Source organism: Fistularia commersonii, chromosome 2, assembly GCF_037954325.1.
Source record: "Fistularia commersonii isolate RoL2024-O1a breed Wild chromosome 2, RoL_Fcom_v1.0, whole genome shotgun sequence".
NCBI classification, from domain to species: Eukaryota; Metazoa; Chordata; class Actinopteri; order Syngnathiformes; family Fistulariidae; genus Fistularia; species Fistularia commersonii.
In genome coordinates, this window is record NC_141285.1 from 28,242,679 (window position 1) to 28,257,930 (window position 15,252).

Genomic DNA, 15,252 nt, shown 5'->3' on the forward strand with positions numbered 1-15,252 from the left:
TGCTGATCAATCGCATCAATCGGTGAGTCTGCGGTTTGATTGACAGGTCCTGGATCAGCCATCAGCCTCTCCTCTGAGGTCCAGCTTCTTCATGGACAGGACCTCCTTCTGAACCCCCGAATCCCCTCCGAACCAGATCTCCTTCTCCAAACCTCCTTCTTTATTCCCGATCCCGTCCCCGAGCGGGATCTGCTCCGCTCATACAGCTGAAACCCGTCCGACCTTCTCGGTCCTCACCGATCATCTCGACGCCTCAGCGCGGCGCCTCCATCTTGTGCTGCCGCGGTGCTTTGTGGGAACTGGAGTCCCGCCGCCTCCGCCCCCGGACACACACACACACACACACACACACACACACACACACACACACACACACACACACACACACACACACACCAAAGTACCGTGAGAAGCGGGTAAAGCGGACGGAAAAACAAAAAGGGATCGAAAGACGCTCCGAGCCTCGCACGCGCTGACGTGTCACGTCACCGAGCGGCACCGGAAATGGAGAATCTTATGAATTTTAATCAACTTGTTTGCCATCTTCTCCGCATCTTCTCCTCGGAAGCCCGCTGCGCTCCACATGGCGGACAGTCCGGACGGCGGCGCCCTGCAGTGGAGCCTCGGCGGCGGGACGGTGAGTGCGACCGGACACCGGCCGTCACACGGCGGCGGCGGCGGCGGCGGCCGGCGGCGTCACACGGCCGCCGCCAGACGCCGTCACACGGCCGCCGCCTTCACATGCTTGCATCGATAACAACACTCACCGCTGGAGATCCGAGCGGTGCTCTGGAGGCGCTGCAGACTGAGCAGATGCACGGCTTCTGGAGCCCAGCAGAGGAACGGAGATGGGAAGAACCTGGAGAGGAACCTGATGGAAGAGAGATGGAGAGAAGATGGAGGAGAAGGTTGAGAGATGGAGAGAAGATGGAGGAGAAGGTGTAGGAGAGATGGAGGAGAAGATGGAGGAGAAGGTTGATAGATGGCGAGAAGATGGAGGAGAAGGTTGAGTGATGAAGAGAAGATGGAGGAGAAAGTGTAGTTTACCAAAAAGTGCTGATGTTGAGGGTGATGAAGAGGATTCAAAAAGTGTCTCCTGGTTCGCCCGTGCAAAGGTTCCTCCACATCTGCCTATCTCACAGGGTTGTGGACCTCTGTCTCTGGGCGGCTGGTCTTTGTGGAGGCGGTTTGGACGACAGTCGCTTCTCCGAGATGAGGAAGCGTCTGACCCTGAGGTCCCAGAAACACCATGAGTTCCTCAACGCTCAGCAGATACACGGGACAATGATGGAGGCTCAGGACATCCATGGAGGTTCACATACTTAGAGGGTGGAGGAGAAGTGGAGGACAGGTGGAGGACAGGTGGAGATAGGCTTCAGGAGAGTCTCCACCCAGAAGGTTCATTTTTGCTTTCGCTCATGTTTTAATCCGAGCTCCAATATCGGTTGCCATGGCAACACTTCCTGCCGTAAGGCACTTTCACATCAAAAGGTGAGATGAACAACAATGGACCAGGAGGACACGTGTGTGTGTGTGTGTGTGTGTGTGTGTACGTGTGTGTGTGTGTGTGTGTGTGTGTGTACGTGTGTGTGTGTGTGTGTGTGTGTGTGTCTGACCTCTGACCCCTTGGAGGCCCCTGCTGGACATGCCCTGACCACGGGGGCTGTGGCAGACCACCTCCATCCATCCCATAATTCCACAGATCTGAAGGAGGTTCAGAGGACTTCAAAAGTCCTGAAGATCTGCCTGATGATGACTGGTTATTGATTATTACTGACCAGTTATTGATTATTACTGACTGATTATTGAGAATTTCTGACTGGTCAGTGATTGTTACTGACTGGTTATAGAATATAGATGACTGGTTATTGATTATCACTGACTGGTTATAGAATATTGATGACTGGTTATTGATTATCGATGACTGGTTGAAGCATCCCAGATAGTCAGTAGTTGTTGAAAGGCACTAAATGTGAGTGTGGTTTCAATGATGATGTACGAGGAACAGATGGCGTATCGGCGCTCTCCTGTGCGGAGCAGCAGGTGTGACCAGAGCTCCGCCCCCTGCAGGTGGTGAAGGTGGAGTCGGAGACGGTGGCCATGACGCCTTCCCACGCCAATGAGCTCCACTTCCTCCGGACTCGTGTTCAGGAGCTGGAGAAGGACAAGGCGGAGCTGATGGCCGAGAACCAGCAGCTGAGAAACACGCTGGTCAACGGTGAGTCCACCTCCACCCTACACCTCTACGCTTCGCTCCATCCTACAAGCCCAGCCTTCACCTCCACCTTGTACCTCCACCTTGTACCTCCAGCCTTCACTTCCACCTTGTACCTCCAGCCCTCACCTCCACTCTTCACCTCCACCTTTTGCGTCCATTCTTCACCTCCACCCTTCCGAAACAGGCCGGTCCACAGCGGGTCCTCCTCCACCCGCCGGCCTCAGACTCGAGGTCTGCTGCGGAGGAGACCGTGTGCGATCGTCTCCATGACGACCAGACCGGGGCTCCGATCGCGAGGCGTCGCGGCGTCTGTTGGAGCTCGACCTTTTCTCTGATGGACTCCAGAGCCTGATCCGGTTCCCCTTCTTCTCCTCGGTTTTCCACGCATTTCCCAGAAATCCCGGGGTTCCTGTCCACCATGTGGCAAATGTTGGGCCAAGTCAATACGCATCAGCCCGTCGCCACGGCGACGGCCAAGAACGAGAGCTACGCGCCGTACCCGCATCCCCGCGCGGCGACCGATCAGGAGGCGGAGTTCGGAGGCCCTCGGCCGGAGCGGGCGGAGCCGAGCGGGGACCCGGCGGACTTCTGCCCGCCGGGCCCGCGGGACGGGACGGGGGTGGAGGCGCCGCTTTGCCCCCAGACCGACATGGAGGAGCTGAGGAGGAGCTGCTCCGAGAGCCAGTGCACGGCCAGGGACCACGTGAGGACGCGTCTCCCCCGGCGACCTCCGTCCGAGCCGCCGCTCCGACCCCGCCCGCCTCGGCTGACGCTCCTCTGCTCCTCCAGGTGAGCCAGGTGGAGGTGTACCCGGGCTCCGGAGTGCTGTGCGACGTCCACTCGTGGCAGGCGGCCAATCAGGCGCCGTCTCCCACGGCGATGGCCCGGATGCTGCTGGTGGGCGTGTTCGACATGGCCACGCTGATGAACAGCAACCTGCGGGGGGGGCAGAGCCGCCGCCCGGCGTCCCACACGCAGCGCAGCGCCCTGGACCCGCACAAGACCAACGCCATCTTCAGTAAGCCCCGCCCCCGCCGCCACGTTCCTCCGCCCCGCCGCTCCTCCTCACCTCCGTCTCCTCCGCAGACGCCATCTTGGCCCGCTTCCCCTTCGCCAGGAAGGGCGTCATCGGCTCTGGGATCAACTCCAAACTCTCAGAGATCCGCTTCCACTCCAGGAGAGCCAACCGGGACCCCCACTACCTCTGAGACCAGTGTGTGTGTGTGTGTGTGTGTGTGTGTGTGTGTGTCTGTGTGACTGTCATAGCCTGTGTGTGTGTGTGTGTGTGTCTCTGTGTGACTTTCATAGCCTGTGTGTGTGTGTGTGTGTGTGTGACTGTGTCATAGTGTGTTTATCTTTGCGCTTGTGTGTGTGTGTGTGTGTGTGTGTGTGTGTGGGTATGTGTGTGTGTGTGATGCACACAGAACCTGTGGTTGAGTTCTGGACCTGGACTGGGTCAGATCGAGACCCGGACCGGAGCAGATCGCCACGCTTCCCTCAGACTGTGGGTTCCAGGAGCAGCTGGTCACACGATGTTGAAGAAAGAACCTTGTTGAATCGTGATCTTCAGATGAACTCCATGGATCTGAGCGTCTGACCCGAACCCGTCCTCCTCTGTCCTCCTGGTGTCCTTCTGAGGAGCGTCTGACCTGCTGCTGCGTCCGCTGGTGTCATGGTAGACTTGCTGTTTTCTTTGTGTGTCTTCTCCGGAGGTGGACTGCAGCTCTGATGTCCAAATAAAGCCTTTTCCTCTGGAAGATGTTTGTCAACTTTCTTGGGTCGGCGTGGCTCCGGGGTCGGAGCGGTCGTCCTCGGAACCGAACGTTCCCGGTCGGGTTCCCCGTTCCTCCTGGCCTGTCCGGGTGTTGTTGAGCGAGACGCCGAAGCCCTAAGGGCTCTCCTGGCTCTGCTCCTCAGCGACCTTCTGCTCACGGTGCTTCCATGACGGCCGGACGGCCTCGGTGACGTTCGGCAGATGTTGTGCTCTGTGCGTGACGGAATGTGACCATAAAGGCATTTCCTTCTTTTCTTTCTTGAATGAAGATCCGCTCTCTCCACCTGCTCTGGAATGACCCGGAGACGGTCCCGGCTCGGGGGCATCGGGGTGGCGGCCGGTCGACAGGGGGCGGAGCCTCCCGGCGCGCCCGTCTGACATCAGCGGGATCAAATACCCCGTCCTAGACCAGGGGCGGGCAAACACCCCCGGCCCGTTGGTCTTTTTAATCCGGCCCGCCAAAGATCAGCACAGAATTCATACTTGATGTGAATGATTGACTGATTGGCTCAAACAGGAGCTCATTTCATTTTTGGAGCGACTTGAGAACACTTTTCCCGAGCTCTATGACACCTTTGTGATTTAGCCTTTACTGTGGACGTACCGACACGAGGGAAAAAACGGTTTGTGCATAAAATGCAAGCAAACGTCAGAGCCTTCAAAACCGAGCTGGTTTGGTTTTCTAAGTAAATGTCGGACGAGTCTGATATGTACCGTTAACTAATTCGTTTTTTGTTTTTATATGTATCGTATCTCGTGCTGACCCGGCCCGTCTGTCAAATTTAAAAGTCAATGCGGCCCCTGAGCCAAAATGTTTGCCCACCCCTGTTGGAGGCTGTCGTTAAAAATAGAAGCAACGGAAGCTCCGGAACTTCACGTCAGTCTTTTAGTGGCAGGCGGTGACCGGCAGGGGTTCCTCTGCTGCCCAGAGCTCTCCTGGGACACCAGGGGCGGATCTTCACGGAGCCCAAGCTGGAGAGAAGAATGACCCAGGACCGGGTTAAGTGCCGGGGGTGCCGACCTTTTTATTACACCAATCCCAAGACACGCACACACACACACACACACCTGAACCACCTGTTCAGAAACTCAGGTGAGTTCCTGGAATCCCCACCTTAGTTCCCCATAGGACACACACATAACACACACAATCTCAGACAGACATTGACACACACACACAGCACAGACTGACATACACACAGATGAGCCCAGTCCACTCAGTTCTCTAAAAGTTATCTAGCACACACACACTGTTGGGGCTGAAGAACCTCTGAGCCCAGAGGAGGGGAACCAGATCCAGCTTCCACCAGAAGATCTGATGTGATCAAAACGTCCCTGAGCCTCCAGCTGCAGCCGACTACCCGGGCAGGGAGCGGCGGGCGTCATGGTGGTTTTTGTCCTTCGCTGCGAGAAGACACCGTGGATGCAGAGAATCTTGAGAACGTTCATCCATCACGTGAGGAGGACCTGAGAGTGCCACTGGCGGGAGGCAGTAACTGCAGCCCCGATCCATCTCCTTCTCCCTTCTGGGTCTCGATGGACCTCTGGAGAAGGACAAGAAGATGTCTCCAAGGAAGACAAAAAGCAGAACCCCGCAGAGCAGAGACGCCCAGTAGGGGGCGCTGCTTCCCCCAGATGATTTCTGCCCTCCGATTGGCTGCCGTGTTGAATGAACATCAACAGGAAAGAGGCTCTGCTGCGATGGTGGCAGCAAAGAGGAGGAGGAGGAGGAGGTGGAATATTTGGACAAAGGAAAACATAAGCTTCTGTCAACAAGAGGAGATCATGGAGGTTGAGCAGAAAATGAGACAGGAAGAGGAGGAGGAGGAGGAGGAGGAGGAGGAGGAGGAGGAGCCGCTCTACATTGGGATGCAGTTCATCTCCAAGTCCAACAGTTGGTTCCCGACATCAGCTGAGATCCAGAGCCTCCGTCTGGCCGGCAATTTGGACCTGATATTTTCAGAAGAAGAGCTCCAGTTTGACGGACGGCTTTTAAATATCGGAGGAAGAAGTGTGACGGGGCGCTGCTTCTTCGCAGTCCTTCTCCCGAGTGTGGACGTGGCAGAAGAACAGCCTCGCCGAAGGAAACGAGGTCATCACGTCTGCACGCGCGACCCGGACGTCTCTGCTGGTCTTCTTTGGAAGGTTAGGGTTAGACACAGGTAACCCTCCGTTTCTGCTGGATCCAGACGGCGTCCGTGTCTTCTGGAAATGAGTTCTGGAAGCCGTCAGTGCACTCTGAACGTGGGAGGTCGCAGGTTCTCCTTCTCCACCGAGCTGCTGCGGCGCCTCCCGCTCAGCCGCCTGCGTCGCCTGCTGCGCTGCGCCTCGGAGGGCGAGCTGCTGGAGCTGTGCGACGACTACGACTGCGACCGCAACGAGTTCTTCTTCGACCGCCACTCGGAGGCCTTCAGCTTCATCCTGCTGTACCTTCAGCACGGCACCCTGCGCTTCGTGCCGCACATGTGCGAGCTGTCCTTCTACAACGAGATGCTCTACTGGGGCCTGGAGAGCGCCGACCTGCAGCCGTGTTGCCAACGGCGGCTGGACGACCGCTTGTCCGACTGCTTCGTTCACTTCTTCCCTGAGGGGGGACCGAGGGGCCCCGAGGAGTCTCGGCACCGCTGGGTGGAGAGGATGAGGAGGACCTTCGAGGAACCCACGTCCTCGCTGGCAGCGCAGGTCCTCGCCTCGGTGTCGGTGGTGTTCGTCCTGATCTCCATGGTGATGCTGTGCGCCAGCACCTTGCCAGAGTGGAAGTCGTCTGAGATGTTGAACAAGCACAGGTAGGACGCTGATCACCCCCCCCCTCAGGCAAGGGGCGGGGCTTCTCTCCATTTAGTTACCGTTCAATCAGCGACTTTTTGCGTTGACCTCGAAAACAAGTATAGGGGAACCCCAGAGATTAGTCTGGACCCTCATCAAACGCTTCCTCATTATTCATTGGTTATCAAGCCCTCCCACTCACAGTAGCTCCTCCTCTGATTGGCCATTGGCGGTTTGTTTGCCCCCCCCCCCCCCACTTGTCATTGCAGGGTCATGGAGGCGGTGTGCATCGGCTGGTTCACCGCCGAGTGTCTTATTCGCTTCATCCTCTCCAAGGACAAGTGTGACTTTGCACGTCGCCCTCTGAACATCATCGACCTGATGGCCATCTTGCCGTACTACGTCTCGGTCGCCGTGACCTTCATGACCGGCGAGAACTCTCAGTTGCAGCGGGCCGGGGTCACGCTGCGCGTCCTGCGCATCGTGCGAATCTTCTGGGTCATCAAGCTAGCTCGTCACTTCCTGGGCCTGCAGACGCTCGGCCTGACTCTGCGCCGCTGCTACCGCGAGATGGTGATGCTGCTGGTCTTCATCTTCGTCGCCATGGCGATCTTTAGCGCCCTGGCCCAGCTACTTGAATCTGGCAACGAGGACTACAGCTCCATCCCCGCCGCCAGCTGGTGGGTCATCATCTCCATGACCACGGTGGGCTACGGGGACATGTATCCCGTGACGGTGGCGGGCCGGGTGCTGGGCGGCTTCTGCGTGGTCAGCGGGATCGTGCTGCTGGCGCTGCCCATCACCTTCATCTACCACAGCTTCATCAAGTGTTACGACGAGCTGAAGACCTGCTCCGCGCGCTGCAGGCGCCACCCGACGGCTGAGCCCATCGAATGACAGGACGCGCCTTCGCTTAGAACCACGGGCAACTGTGGAGGAAGCTCAGGGTTCGACCCCAAAGAGCCCCTCGCTCTCATTGAAGAAGTTCTTTTAAATGTGTAGTTTTGATTAAGCCGCACCAGACGACAAAGGTTCTTGTCACGTTCTCAGTGTTCTCCTCAACCAACAGAAGTCCAACTTTTCTGGTTTTAATGTTTTCTGGAACAGCTGTAGGAAAAGTTTGCTAATGGAGGCGGGGGTAATCAGGTCAAGAAGCTGTGGACATGTACTTCAGCCCGCAAGAAACAGCAGCGCTCCTCATTTCCCATTTTCCTCCTTCTGGATCCATCAGCGCTGAAGTTGACGGCCTGGAACTGAACTAGCTGCTGGACGGCATCCATGTTTCCAAGGCAACCGCGGGCCGAGGCAGGAAGTGTCGTGGCGATAATGTCAGGCTGCCGACGTGTGAGTGTGGATTCTCCGCTATCTCTTCCTCCCTGACCGCATCATGATCTTCTACTCCGTTTAAAGACACGAAGAAGGACCTGGCGGCTGATGCGGTTCGGACGTAACATTCGCGACACCACGCTCTTCTTCGCCAACACTCCGACGAAGCTCCTCAGCACAGCCTTTGCAGCCACGTGGTCTTTCACTTGACAGTTTCACATCAGAACGTCAGCCTTTGCTTGTGACGGTGTGAAGATGTTCCTCTCAGACTCGCCGTGAAGCTTCACTGAAACCAGAGCTTGAACGGGGAGACCCTCAGGGAGCAGATGGGTTACGAAGGAAACGGCACCATCGGCACACACGAGGAGAAGCCCAAACTGAGACGGGGCTAAAATGAACGAGGCAGATGGACATGATGGCAGAGGCCGATTGGTCCAGACGGCGCAGGTCACAGGTGGACAGGTGGACACCAGGACAACAGGGAGACCTTCGTGATCAAACAGTCTCAGACTGTATTTTGGATTTAGTGGATACTTGAGAGCAAAAATTAAAACTGCTACTATGACTTGTACTACCGCTCCCAAGATTTGTTGTCTGATTCCTCTTCTCGTGGCAACTGGACTTCTCTTCCCTTGAAGACGTTTCCCCCCTCGTCCGAGAGGCTTCCTCCTTTTCGAACCCAAACTGAACTGAAGAGGCCTCTCGGATAAGAGGTGGAGTGTCTTCTGGGGAAGAAAACCAAGCCTAGTTCCCACGAGTAGAAGAGTTTGACAAGAATGAGCCGTGATCTGGAGGATTGAGAACCTCCTAAGGTCCTCCTGAGATTCAAAGAGTTTATTGTCATATATCATGTACAGTCTGGAAAGGTGATTTTTAATTTGCTGTCCACAGTAAAGCCAGATAGTAAGCAAATAACAAAAAGAAAACAATAAATAATGATTATATTGATGAAAACAGCATTAACAAGATGTGCACGTCCAGAGGCTGCAAATGGAATCAGTTGTGTGTACCAGATGTACACATTAGTAAGAAGCAGATTGAAATCTTAAAAGTTGAGTGGATGGAGTCAACAACAATAGCAATAAGAATAAGAATTATGATATAATAATAATAATAAGAAGAAGACTAGATGGTCAGATTTGTGTTCTAACCCTTTCATATATGAGAGAAAAGAGATGAAAACCAGGGTAAAAACACTGGTGAGGGCAGTTCAGTTCATCACATCCTCATCCACACGCCCTTCCTGTCCAGGAGGTGACGGTAGGGACGTAAACAGAAAAGACAAGCACAGTCATGCACAAACATGGGGTAACACACACACGCGCGCACACACACACACACACACACACACACACACACACACACACACATTTTTTGTTTCATATAAACAAAAGAAATGTAAATGTGTGATCCAAATCAGATTACTGTACAGAGGAATCATTGAACTGTGATTGATCTTCCTGGACCCTCTGACCAGTGTGCCTCATACTCATCGTCGTCATAATTATAACAATTTTATTATTGAGATGCATGGATGAGTGTGTGTGTGTGTGTGTGTGGTGGGGTTGCTCTCCTGTGTGTGTGAGTTGCACCAAGTGCTTGAGCTCCAGGACCGGACCGGCGAGGGCGCCCTCCGGCCGCCAGGGGGCGCTCGTTCCCGGGGCTCTGGCGGAGAAGCAGACGAAGGGAGCGGGGAAAAAGGCGGAGCGGTAGTAGGACTTTTTCGGCGGCGGTTTGTTTATATCATCTCAAAGCGGTTTTAAAGAGCCCCGGAGGTGAGACCAACCGCATCCCGACGAACCTGTCCCCGCCCCGCCGAACCTGCCGCGGTTTCCGTGAACCGCCCGGTGATCGAGCTATTGGTGACGGTCACCGAGCGTTTCGCTCCGTTAGCATGGCTAGCCCCGTTAGCATTGCTAGCTTCGTTAGCATTAGCTCTTCCTGCTCCGCTCAAACTCCGGGTTTCCAGTAGCCTCCCCCCCCCCTCCGCGAACACAGAGTCCCGGGTCTCCGTGGCTCAGGCGCTCGGCAGCCCCTCCGTCCAGCCAGTGGCGTTAACCGCCGAGAGCCGGAGGAGCCGAAGGTGTGTCGTCACTTCTAACCGCAAACAGAGGGACTTCCGGCCCAGGTTTCCAAACAGCCAGCGCCGAGTGTGTGTGTGTGTGTGTGTGTGTGTTTGTGTGTGTTTGTGTGTGTGTGTGTGTGTGTGTGTGTGTGTGTGTGTGTGTGTGTGTGTGTGTGTGTGTTGTCGTCAATGTGCCTTCTTCAAGTTGGGAGAGTTAGAACACCTGATAAGCCTGTGATCGGTGAGTGTGTCTGGTTCGGATGTTTTGGTGTTTGTGCCGTGATACTGGCCCTCCCAACTGATCATCCATGATTTAACCGACCTGGAACTGTTCGGACACTTACTTCATAACAAGATGGAAACACATTTAGTATGTATTGATTATTGAGTTGCTATTGGCTCTATCAGTTCGGCCTCTTCCTGACTTCGAAGCCCAAAAGGTGTTGTAATGTCACAAGCCCAATGCCAAAGAAGTTGGAAAGATTTTTGAAATGTAAATGAAAACAGAATGCATTGATTCACACATTTTGTCACTAAAGAACATAAACATTGTGCCAGATGTTGATACGGAGACATTTCACCCTCTCATGGGAAATATTGGCTCATTTTGAATGTCATGAAATGGCATTTTGTCAACATTGACGTGTTCTTTATGTTGTACTGTGAATCAAATACAGTACCGTCACATTCACGGATCATCGCATTGTTATTATTTAGATTTCAAACAGCGTCCCAGCTTCTTTGGAACTGGTATTTTATGGACCCTGCTCATGATTTTATACAGATTGACTGGCGTCCGGTACGTTTTTGCATCTAACACCAATCTCTGAGAGAATATCAAATGCCACATCCCTTCGGGCGCGATCAAAATTCCACGTCCGAGGCCGCGGTGGCGTCGGCTCGGTATCTGTTTCCAGCTTTGGTGTCAGTACGGCTGTCGGCCTGGTCCTCGGCCAGGTTACTGTGAAACTGAAAAGCTCAGGATCAGCCTCCGTCCAATGCCAATCGGTCGATCGATGACGTTAGTCACTGTGACGTTTTTGTCTTATGGACCAGCTCAAATTTCTGTTAGTCTATCTGCTTATCAGTGGCGTTAATCGGTCGATCGCTGTACCTTCCAGGCATGTATTACTATCGCTATGACAACGCTGAGGTCAGCTGCTGCTACAAATACCTGATGTTCAGCTACAACATCATCTTCTGGGTAAGTCATCCTCAGCTCTGTGTTGTTCGAGGTGCTTTCCCATCCAGGAAATTGCAAAACTACAAAAACAACCAAACACCGGTGTGTCTCTGTCTTTTAGCTGGCTGGAGTCGCCTTCATCTCCGTTGGTTTCTGGGCCTGGAGTGAGAAGGTGACAGACTAAGTAATCAGTCCGTACTGACTTTGTATCAGGACTGTTTTAATGGTTTTACTGTGTGTGCGTGTGTGTGTGTCGTCTGCGCCAGAAAGAGGTCTTCAGGTTCAGTCGTCTCTTCACTGGACCACCTTTTTTCACAGCCTCCTTTTGTGCACAGGGGATCCTGCTGGATCTGACCCAGGTGACCCGGATGCACGGCTTTGACCCGGTCTGGTTGGTCCTGTTGGTGGGCGTGGTCACCTTCGTCCTCGGCTTTGCAGGTTGCGTGGGGGCTCTGAGAGAGAACATCTGTCTGCTAAAGTTTGTACGTGAAGATCGCCGGCTCTCCGCGTCTGTGTCGGCGCGTTCGGTCGTGATGACGAGCGTCTTCCCCTCCGTCTCAGTTCTCCGGCGTCATCGGCTTCATCTTCTTCCTGGAGCTGACGGCGGTGGTGCTGGCGGTGGTCTTTCAGAGTCAGGTCCGGGATTGGATCGGCAAGTTCTTCCTGGCGAACATCAAGGCGTACAGGGACGACATTGACCTGCAGAATTTGATCGACACCATGCAGCGAATGGTGCGTGAGCGGCGCGTGTGACGTCAGAGGCCTGGAAGGCGCGGCGCCCGAACTCTAACGCTGCGTTGTCGCCACAGAACGGCTGCTGCGGCGCCCAGGAGCCCAACGACTGGGACCTCAACGTCTACTTCAGCTGCAACGGAACTCATCGCAGCCGCGAGAAGTGCGGCGTCCCGTTCTCCTGCTGCGTCAGCGACCCCGCCGTGCGTGTCCGTCGGTGCCGATCACCATGGATCAATACTGATCGTTAACCGGTTGACATCGGTGCCATACGTGCATGTGTGTGTGTTTCAGGATACGGTGGTAAACACTCAATGCGGCTACGATGTGAGACAGAAACCCAAGGTGAGCTTGTGGCCATTTTCCCATCGGTTACCGTGGTGATGTCGGGGGTCCAGGGCCATCACTGTAGCTTCCGAGCAGGACGGTGTGCACGTATCCGGCAGAACGCCGCTGTGATGTCATCATAATGTCAGCTTTATAGTAACGTGATGTAGTGTCAGCGTGAGGTCATCGTGATGGCGGCGGGATTCTAACACGGCTTCACGTTCCTGTCAGAACAAGTGGAGGGATCACATATACGACAAGGGCTGCATCGCCGCGTTGGAGGCCTGGTTACCGGGGAACCTTTACACCATCGCCATCGTCTTCATCGTCATCTCACTGCTGCAGGTACCGGTGTGTCCGATGTCTCCGGAAAGGGTTTTTATACATCCGTATTTGTCAAACTCCTCAGAGGAGGAAGAGTTCACCTGCAGACGACCTCTCCTTCACCGCCTCCTGTTATCAGGTCAGGTGACCCTGAGGGAAGGTCGCATGTTCCGTCCCGCTTGCACTTCCAAATGTTCTTTGTGTCGGTCAGGCAGCAGCAGTAGGCGTCCTCCAGAGTGCCCTGGATCAGGTTCCGGTTCCCGGATGATTGTGGATCGCTCAGGGCCAGTCTCAAGTCTTTGTGTGTGTGTGTGTGTTCAGATGGTGGGAATCTACCTGGCTCGGACGCTCATTTCCGACATACAGAAGGTCAACTTTGCCTACTGACGCTGGAAAACCAGAATCCTGGGTCCGCTGGGGAAGACCTCCGTCGGACCCCATAGGACCAAGCTCTTCATCGGATGTGCCTTTGTCTTCCTCCTCGGTCAAACTCCACACCAGACTGCCTTTGCAACCCGCCGTCGGCGCCGTCTCCACCCCGCTCTCCGAATGTTTACTCCCGCTCCTCAAGTGTTTCCCGACTCGCCGAGAGATGGAAGAAATTGTCCGGCAGACGTCTCGCTCTTTGCCGGAGTGTCTGCAAGGGCTCTGTCTGTTGCACGCCGCACGCCACAACCTTTCACCAATATCACATGGCAGCGGGCGAAGGCGCTCTTCATCTCTTCGCTCTTCTACTTCCTGGTCACATGACTCGGGTTCCCGTCACGCCGACGCGTTGACGGCCGGTGACGGATGACGAGTTCGGACGGTGTGACGGGAAGGGATCCGATGAAGCGACGGCGTGGGATCAGATGTTTAGGTTATGTGACTCTTGGCTTTGGCTTTCAGTGACCTGAGACTCCATCTTTGTTTTTACACTGGATTCCTCACAGCCGGGCCCCTCGTCGTCCGGACGGACGGTAGCTCCCGTGGCCTCTCCGTGTTTGTCCCCGTCTTTTTTAAAGTTTGTCTTTTGATATCACAGAATAAAGTTAACTTCACTTCTGACCTCCCGCTTCCCTCAATAAACATCCGCTCTGAAGGTCAGAGGTCACGGCGTCCTTCCGGCCCGCCCGGAGCCGAGGTCAGTCCCCCGGCGTCTCCGGACGCTCGACTCCGCCACGGCCGGTCGGCTCTTCGGTCGGAGAGAACGCCCGTCTTTTCCGAGGCTTCCCGCCGTTCGGAGGAGGAGGTTCCTCTGAACCCGCTGGCGTCGCGGCACCTTCAAACATCTGCATGAAGCCTGGGAGGGTTTACTGTGCGCCAGATGAGGCAGGAAGGACCGACGGCTGAGTCGCTTGGCCGCGGTCACGTGATCTCGTCACTTTCTAAAGATGGCGGTCAAGAGAACGGTAGCTTTTGTCGGGACCTTCATCATCTGGAGGTCCTCCATGACGTCCCTTCGAATCAAGTGGTAAAGTGTGAGGTCCGATTGCCGGCCTCCCCCGTCGGGTCCCTGGTGAGGCAGGCGGCGCTCGGCCGGGGGTTAAATGGAGGCAGGTGATGGGTTGTGCTGCCCCCGCGGGGAGCAGCCCACAGGAGAGGGAGAGGATTATTTCTGAAAATAACCATCTGTGTGTCCGCCTCACGATTCACAGTGTCATTTCTACACAGGTCCTTCCTGTTCGTCCCCAGCGGCCAAGACAGAAACATGTCGTGTAGGTTTGTCTTCTGTCAGAGGTCTCGCCGGTGGGATGGAAGCAGGAGGTCACGGAGGCCACGCGACGCTGCCGGATCGGAACATCGGCCGATCTGACCGGATTGACCGAGAAGCTCGGCAGACCGACGGCACCTCCGGCCCGACCGTCCAGCAGGTCTGCCGAGCTTCTCGGTCAATTCTCAAAAGACAGAAACGAGACTTCTTCTTATCGTAGCTACAGGACTTGATTTTCCGCCCTTCGCTGAAACTTCTTCAAGGGAAGAAAACCAGGTCCAGTTGCCGCTATAAGAAGATTTAGACATCCATCCGACCACTATCCACTGTGTCTCCGGCGTCCGGGTCGCGGGACGCCGGAGACGATTCCCGGCCGTCACTGTGCCAGAGGCGGGTCGCCAGCGGTCCCAGGGCCACGTATGGAGACAGACCTCTACACCACGGACGCAGAAAGAGGCCCGGCCACGCCGAGAAGGACTGGGCTGGCCTGCGCGCGCGCACACACACACACACACACACACACAAGGTCCGTCCAGGGAAGAGCAGCTTCATCCCCTGGACAATCAGTCACCGGCGCCGCTGCTCCGTAGAGGGTTACCTAGGTAACCCGAACCCGGTGGACGGAACAACTGGACGGTCACTTTGCGTCTCCCAAGTACTCTTTTGTAAAGCACCTTACGGTGTCAACGCTCTCAGTGCATTATTTTTCATGCGTCCCGTATCCGCCGCCGGCCGCGTCCCGGGCCTCGCCGCATTCTCTCCGCGTGGAATAATATGTATTTGGACCGTGGGTGGAGGCCCACGCAGGCCTCCGACCGGCGGTGCGGTGACCTTCCCGGGCCGC

The 15,252-nt window shown here is 55.4% G+C and overlaps 4 protein-coding genes across 8 annotated transcripts in view; 3 read left to right on the forward strand and 1 right to left on the reverse strand.

The window, feature by feature from the left end:
- prkn (parkin RBR E3 ubiquitin protein ligase) overlaps positions 1–372 on the reverse strand; it is a 3,329-nt gene extending 2,957 nt beyond the window's left edge. Inside the window, exon 1 of one of the 2 annotated variants that reach the window (XM_086176507.1) lies at positions 238–372. In XM_086176507.1, the coding sequence (XP_086032633.1) occupies positions 238–244 (7 nt within the window). In that variant the 5' untranslated portion in view covers positions 245–372. The other variant, XM_086176497.1, reaches the window with a different exon arrangement.
- Positions 373–499: 127 nt separating this feature from the next.
- On the forward strand, positions 500–3,962 carry LOC147236962 (uncharacterized). Of its 2 annotated transcripts, none has more exons than XM_086176519.1 (5): positions 500–637; positions 2,071–2,218; positions 2,614–2,921; positions 3,008–3,236; positions 3,305–3,962. In XM_086176519.1, the coding sequence occupies exons 1-5, from the start codon at positions 584–586 to the stop codon at positions 3,424–3,426; spliced, it is 861 nt and encodes a 286-aa protein (XP_086032645.1). In that variant the 5' UTR covers positions 500–583; the 3' UTR covers positions 3,427–3,962. The 2 variants fall into 2 exon arrangements, with proteins under 2 accessions (XP_086032645.1, XP_086032654.1); XM_086176528.1 differs by lacking the exon at positions 500–637 and adding an exon at positions 755–1,491.
- A 2,241-nt stretch (positions 3,963–6,203) lies between these two features.
- Positions 6,204–7,655, forward strand: LOC147236963 (voltage-gated potassium channel regulatory subunit KCNG3-like). The gene is made up of 2 exons (XM_086162847.1): positions 6,204–6,778; positions 7,028–7,655. Exons 1-2 carry the CDS (start codon positions 6,204–6,206, stop codon positions 7,653–7,655), a joined length of 1,203 nt encoding a protein of 400 aa, XP_086018973.1.
- Positions 7,656–9,735: 2,080 nt separating this feature from the next.
- tspan14 (tetraspanin 14) lies at positions 9,736–13,762 on the forward strand. 3 transcript variants are annotated; one of them, XM_086176549.1, is made up of 9 exons: positions 9,736–9,859; positions 11,271–11,353; positions 11,454–11,504; positions 11,668–11,814; positions 11,894–12,064; positions 12,142–12,267; positions 12,359–12,409; positions 12,623–12,736; positions 13,037–13,762. In XM_086176549.1, exons 2-9 carry the CDS (start codon positions 11,273–11,275, stop codon positions 13,100–13,102), a joined length of 807 nt encoding a protein of 268 aa, XP_086032675.1. In that variant the 5' UTR covers positions 9,736–9,859; positions 11,271–11,272; the 3' UTR covers positions 13,103–13,762. The 3 variants fall into 3 exon arrangements, with proteins under 3 accessions (XP_086032675.1, XP_086032676.1, XP_086032667.1); XM_086176550.1 differs by lacking the exon at positions 9,736–9,859 and adding an exon at positions 10,143–10,167; XM_086176541.1 differs by lacking the exon at positions 9,736–9,859 and adding an exon at positions 10,369–10,390.
- Positions 13,763–15,252: the final 1,490 nt, after the last annotated feature.

Bases quoted from the DNA above. Each gene is read 5' to 3' on its own strand.
- LOC147236962 (XM_086176519.1), top strand. From the start codon at position 584: ATGGCGGACAGTCCGGACGGCGGCGCCCTGCAGTGGAGCCTCGGCGGC. The intron at 638-2,070 runs GTGAGTGCGACC...CGCCCCCTGCAG, and splicing joins GGAGCCTCGGCGGCGGGACG to GTGGTGAAGGTGGAGTCGGA. The intron at 2,219-2,613 runs GTGAGTCCACCT...CGCATTTCCCAG, and splicing joins GAGAAACACGCTGGTCAACG to AAATCCCGGGGTTCCTGTCC.
- LOC147236963 (XM_086162847.1), top strand. From the start codon at position 6,204: ATGAGTTCTGGAAGCCGTCAGTGCACTCTGAACGTGGGAGGTCGCAGG. The intron at 6,779-7,027 runs GTAGGACGCTGA...TTGTCATTGCAG, and splicing joins GAGATGTTGAACAAGCACAG to GGTCATGGAGGCGGTGTGCA.
- tspan14 (XM_086176549.1), top strand. From the start codon at position 11,273: ATGTATTACTATCGCTATGACAACGCTGAGGTCAGCTGCTGCTACAAA. The intron at 11,354-11,453 runs GTAAGTCATCCT...TCTGTCTTTTAG, and splicing joins GCTACAACATCATCTTCTGG to CTGGCTGGAGTCGCCTTCAT. The intron at 12,737-13,036 runs GTACCGGTGTGT...GTGTGTGTTCAG, and splicing joins TCGTCATCTCACTGCTGCAG to ATGGTGGGAATCTACCTGGC.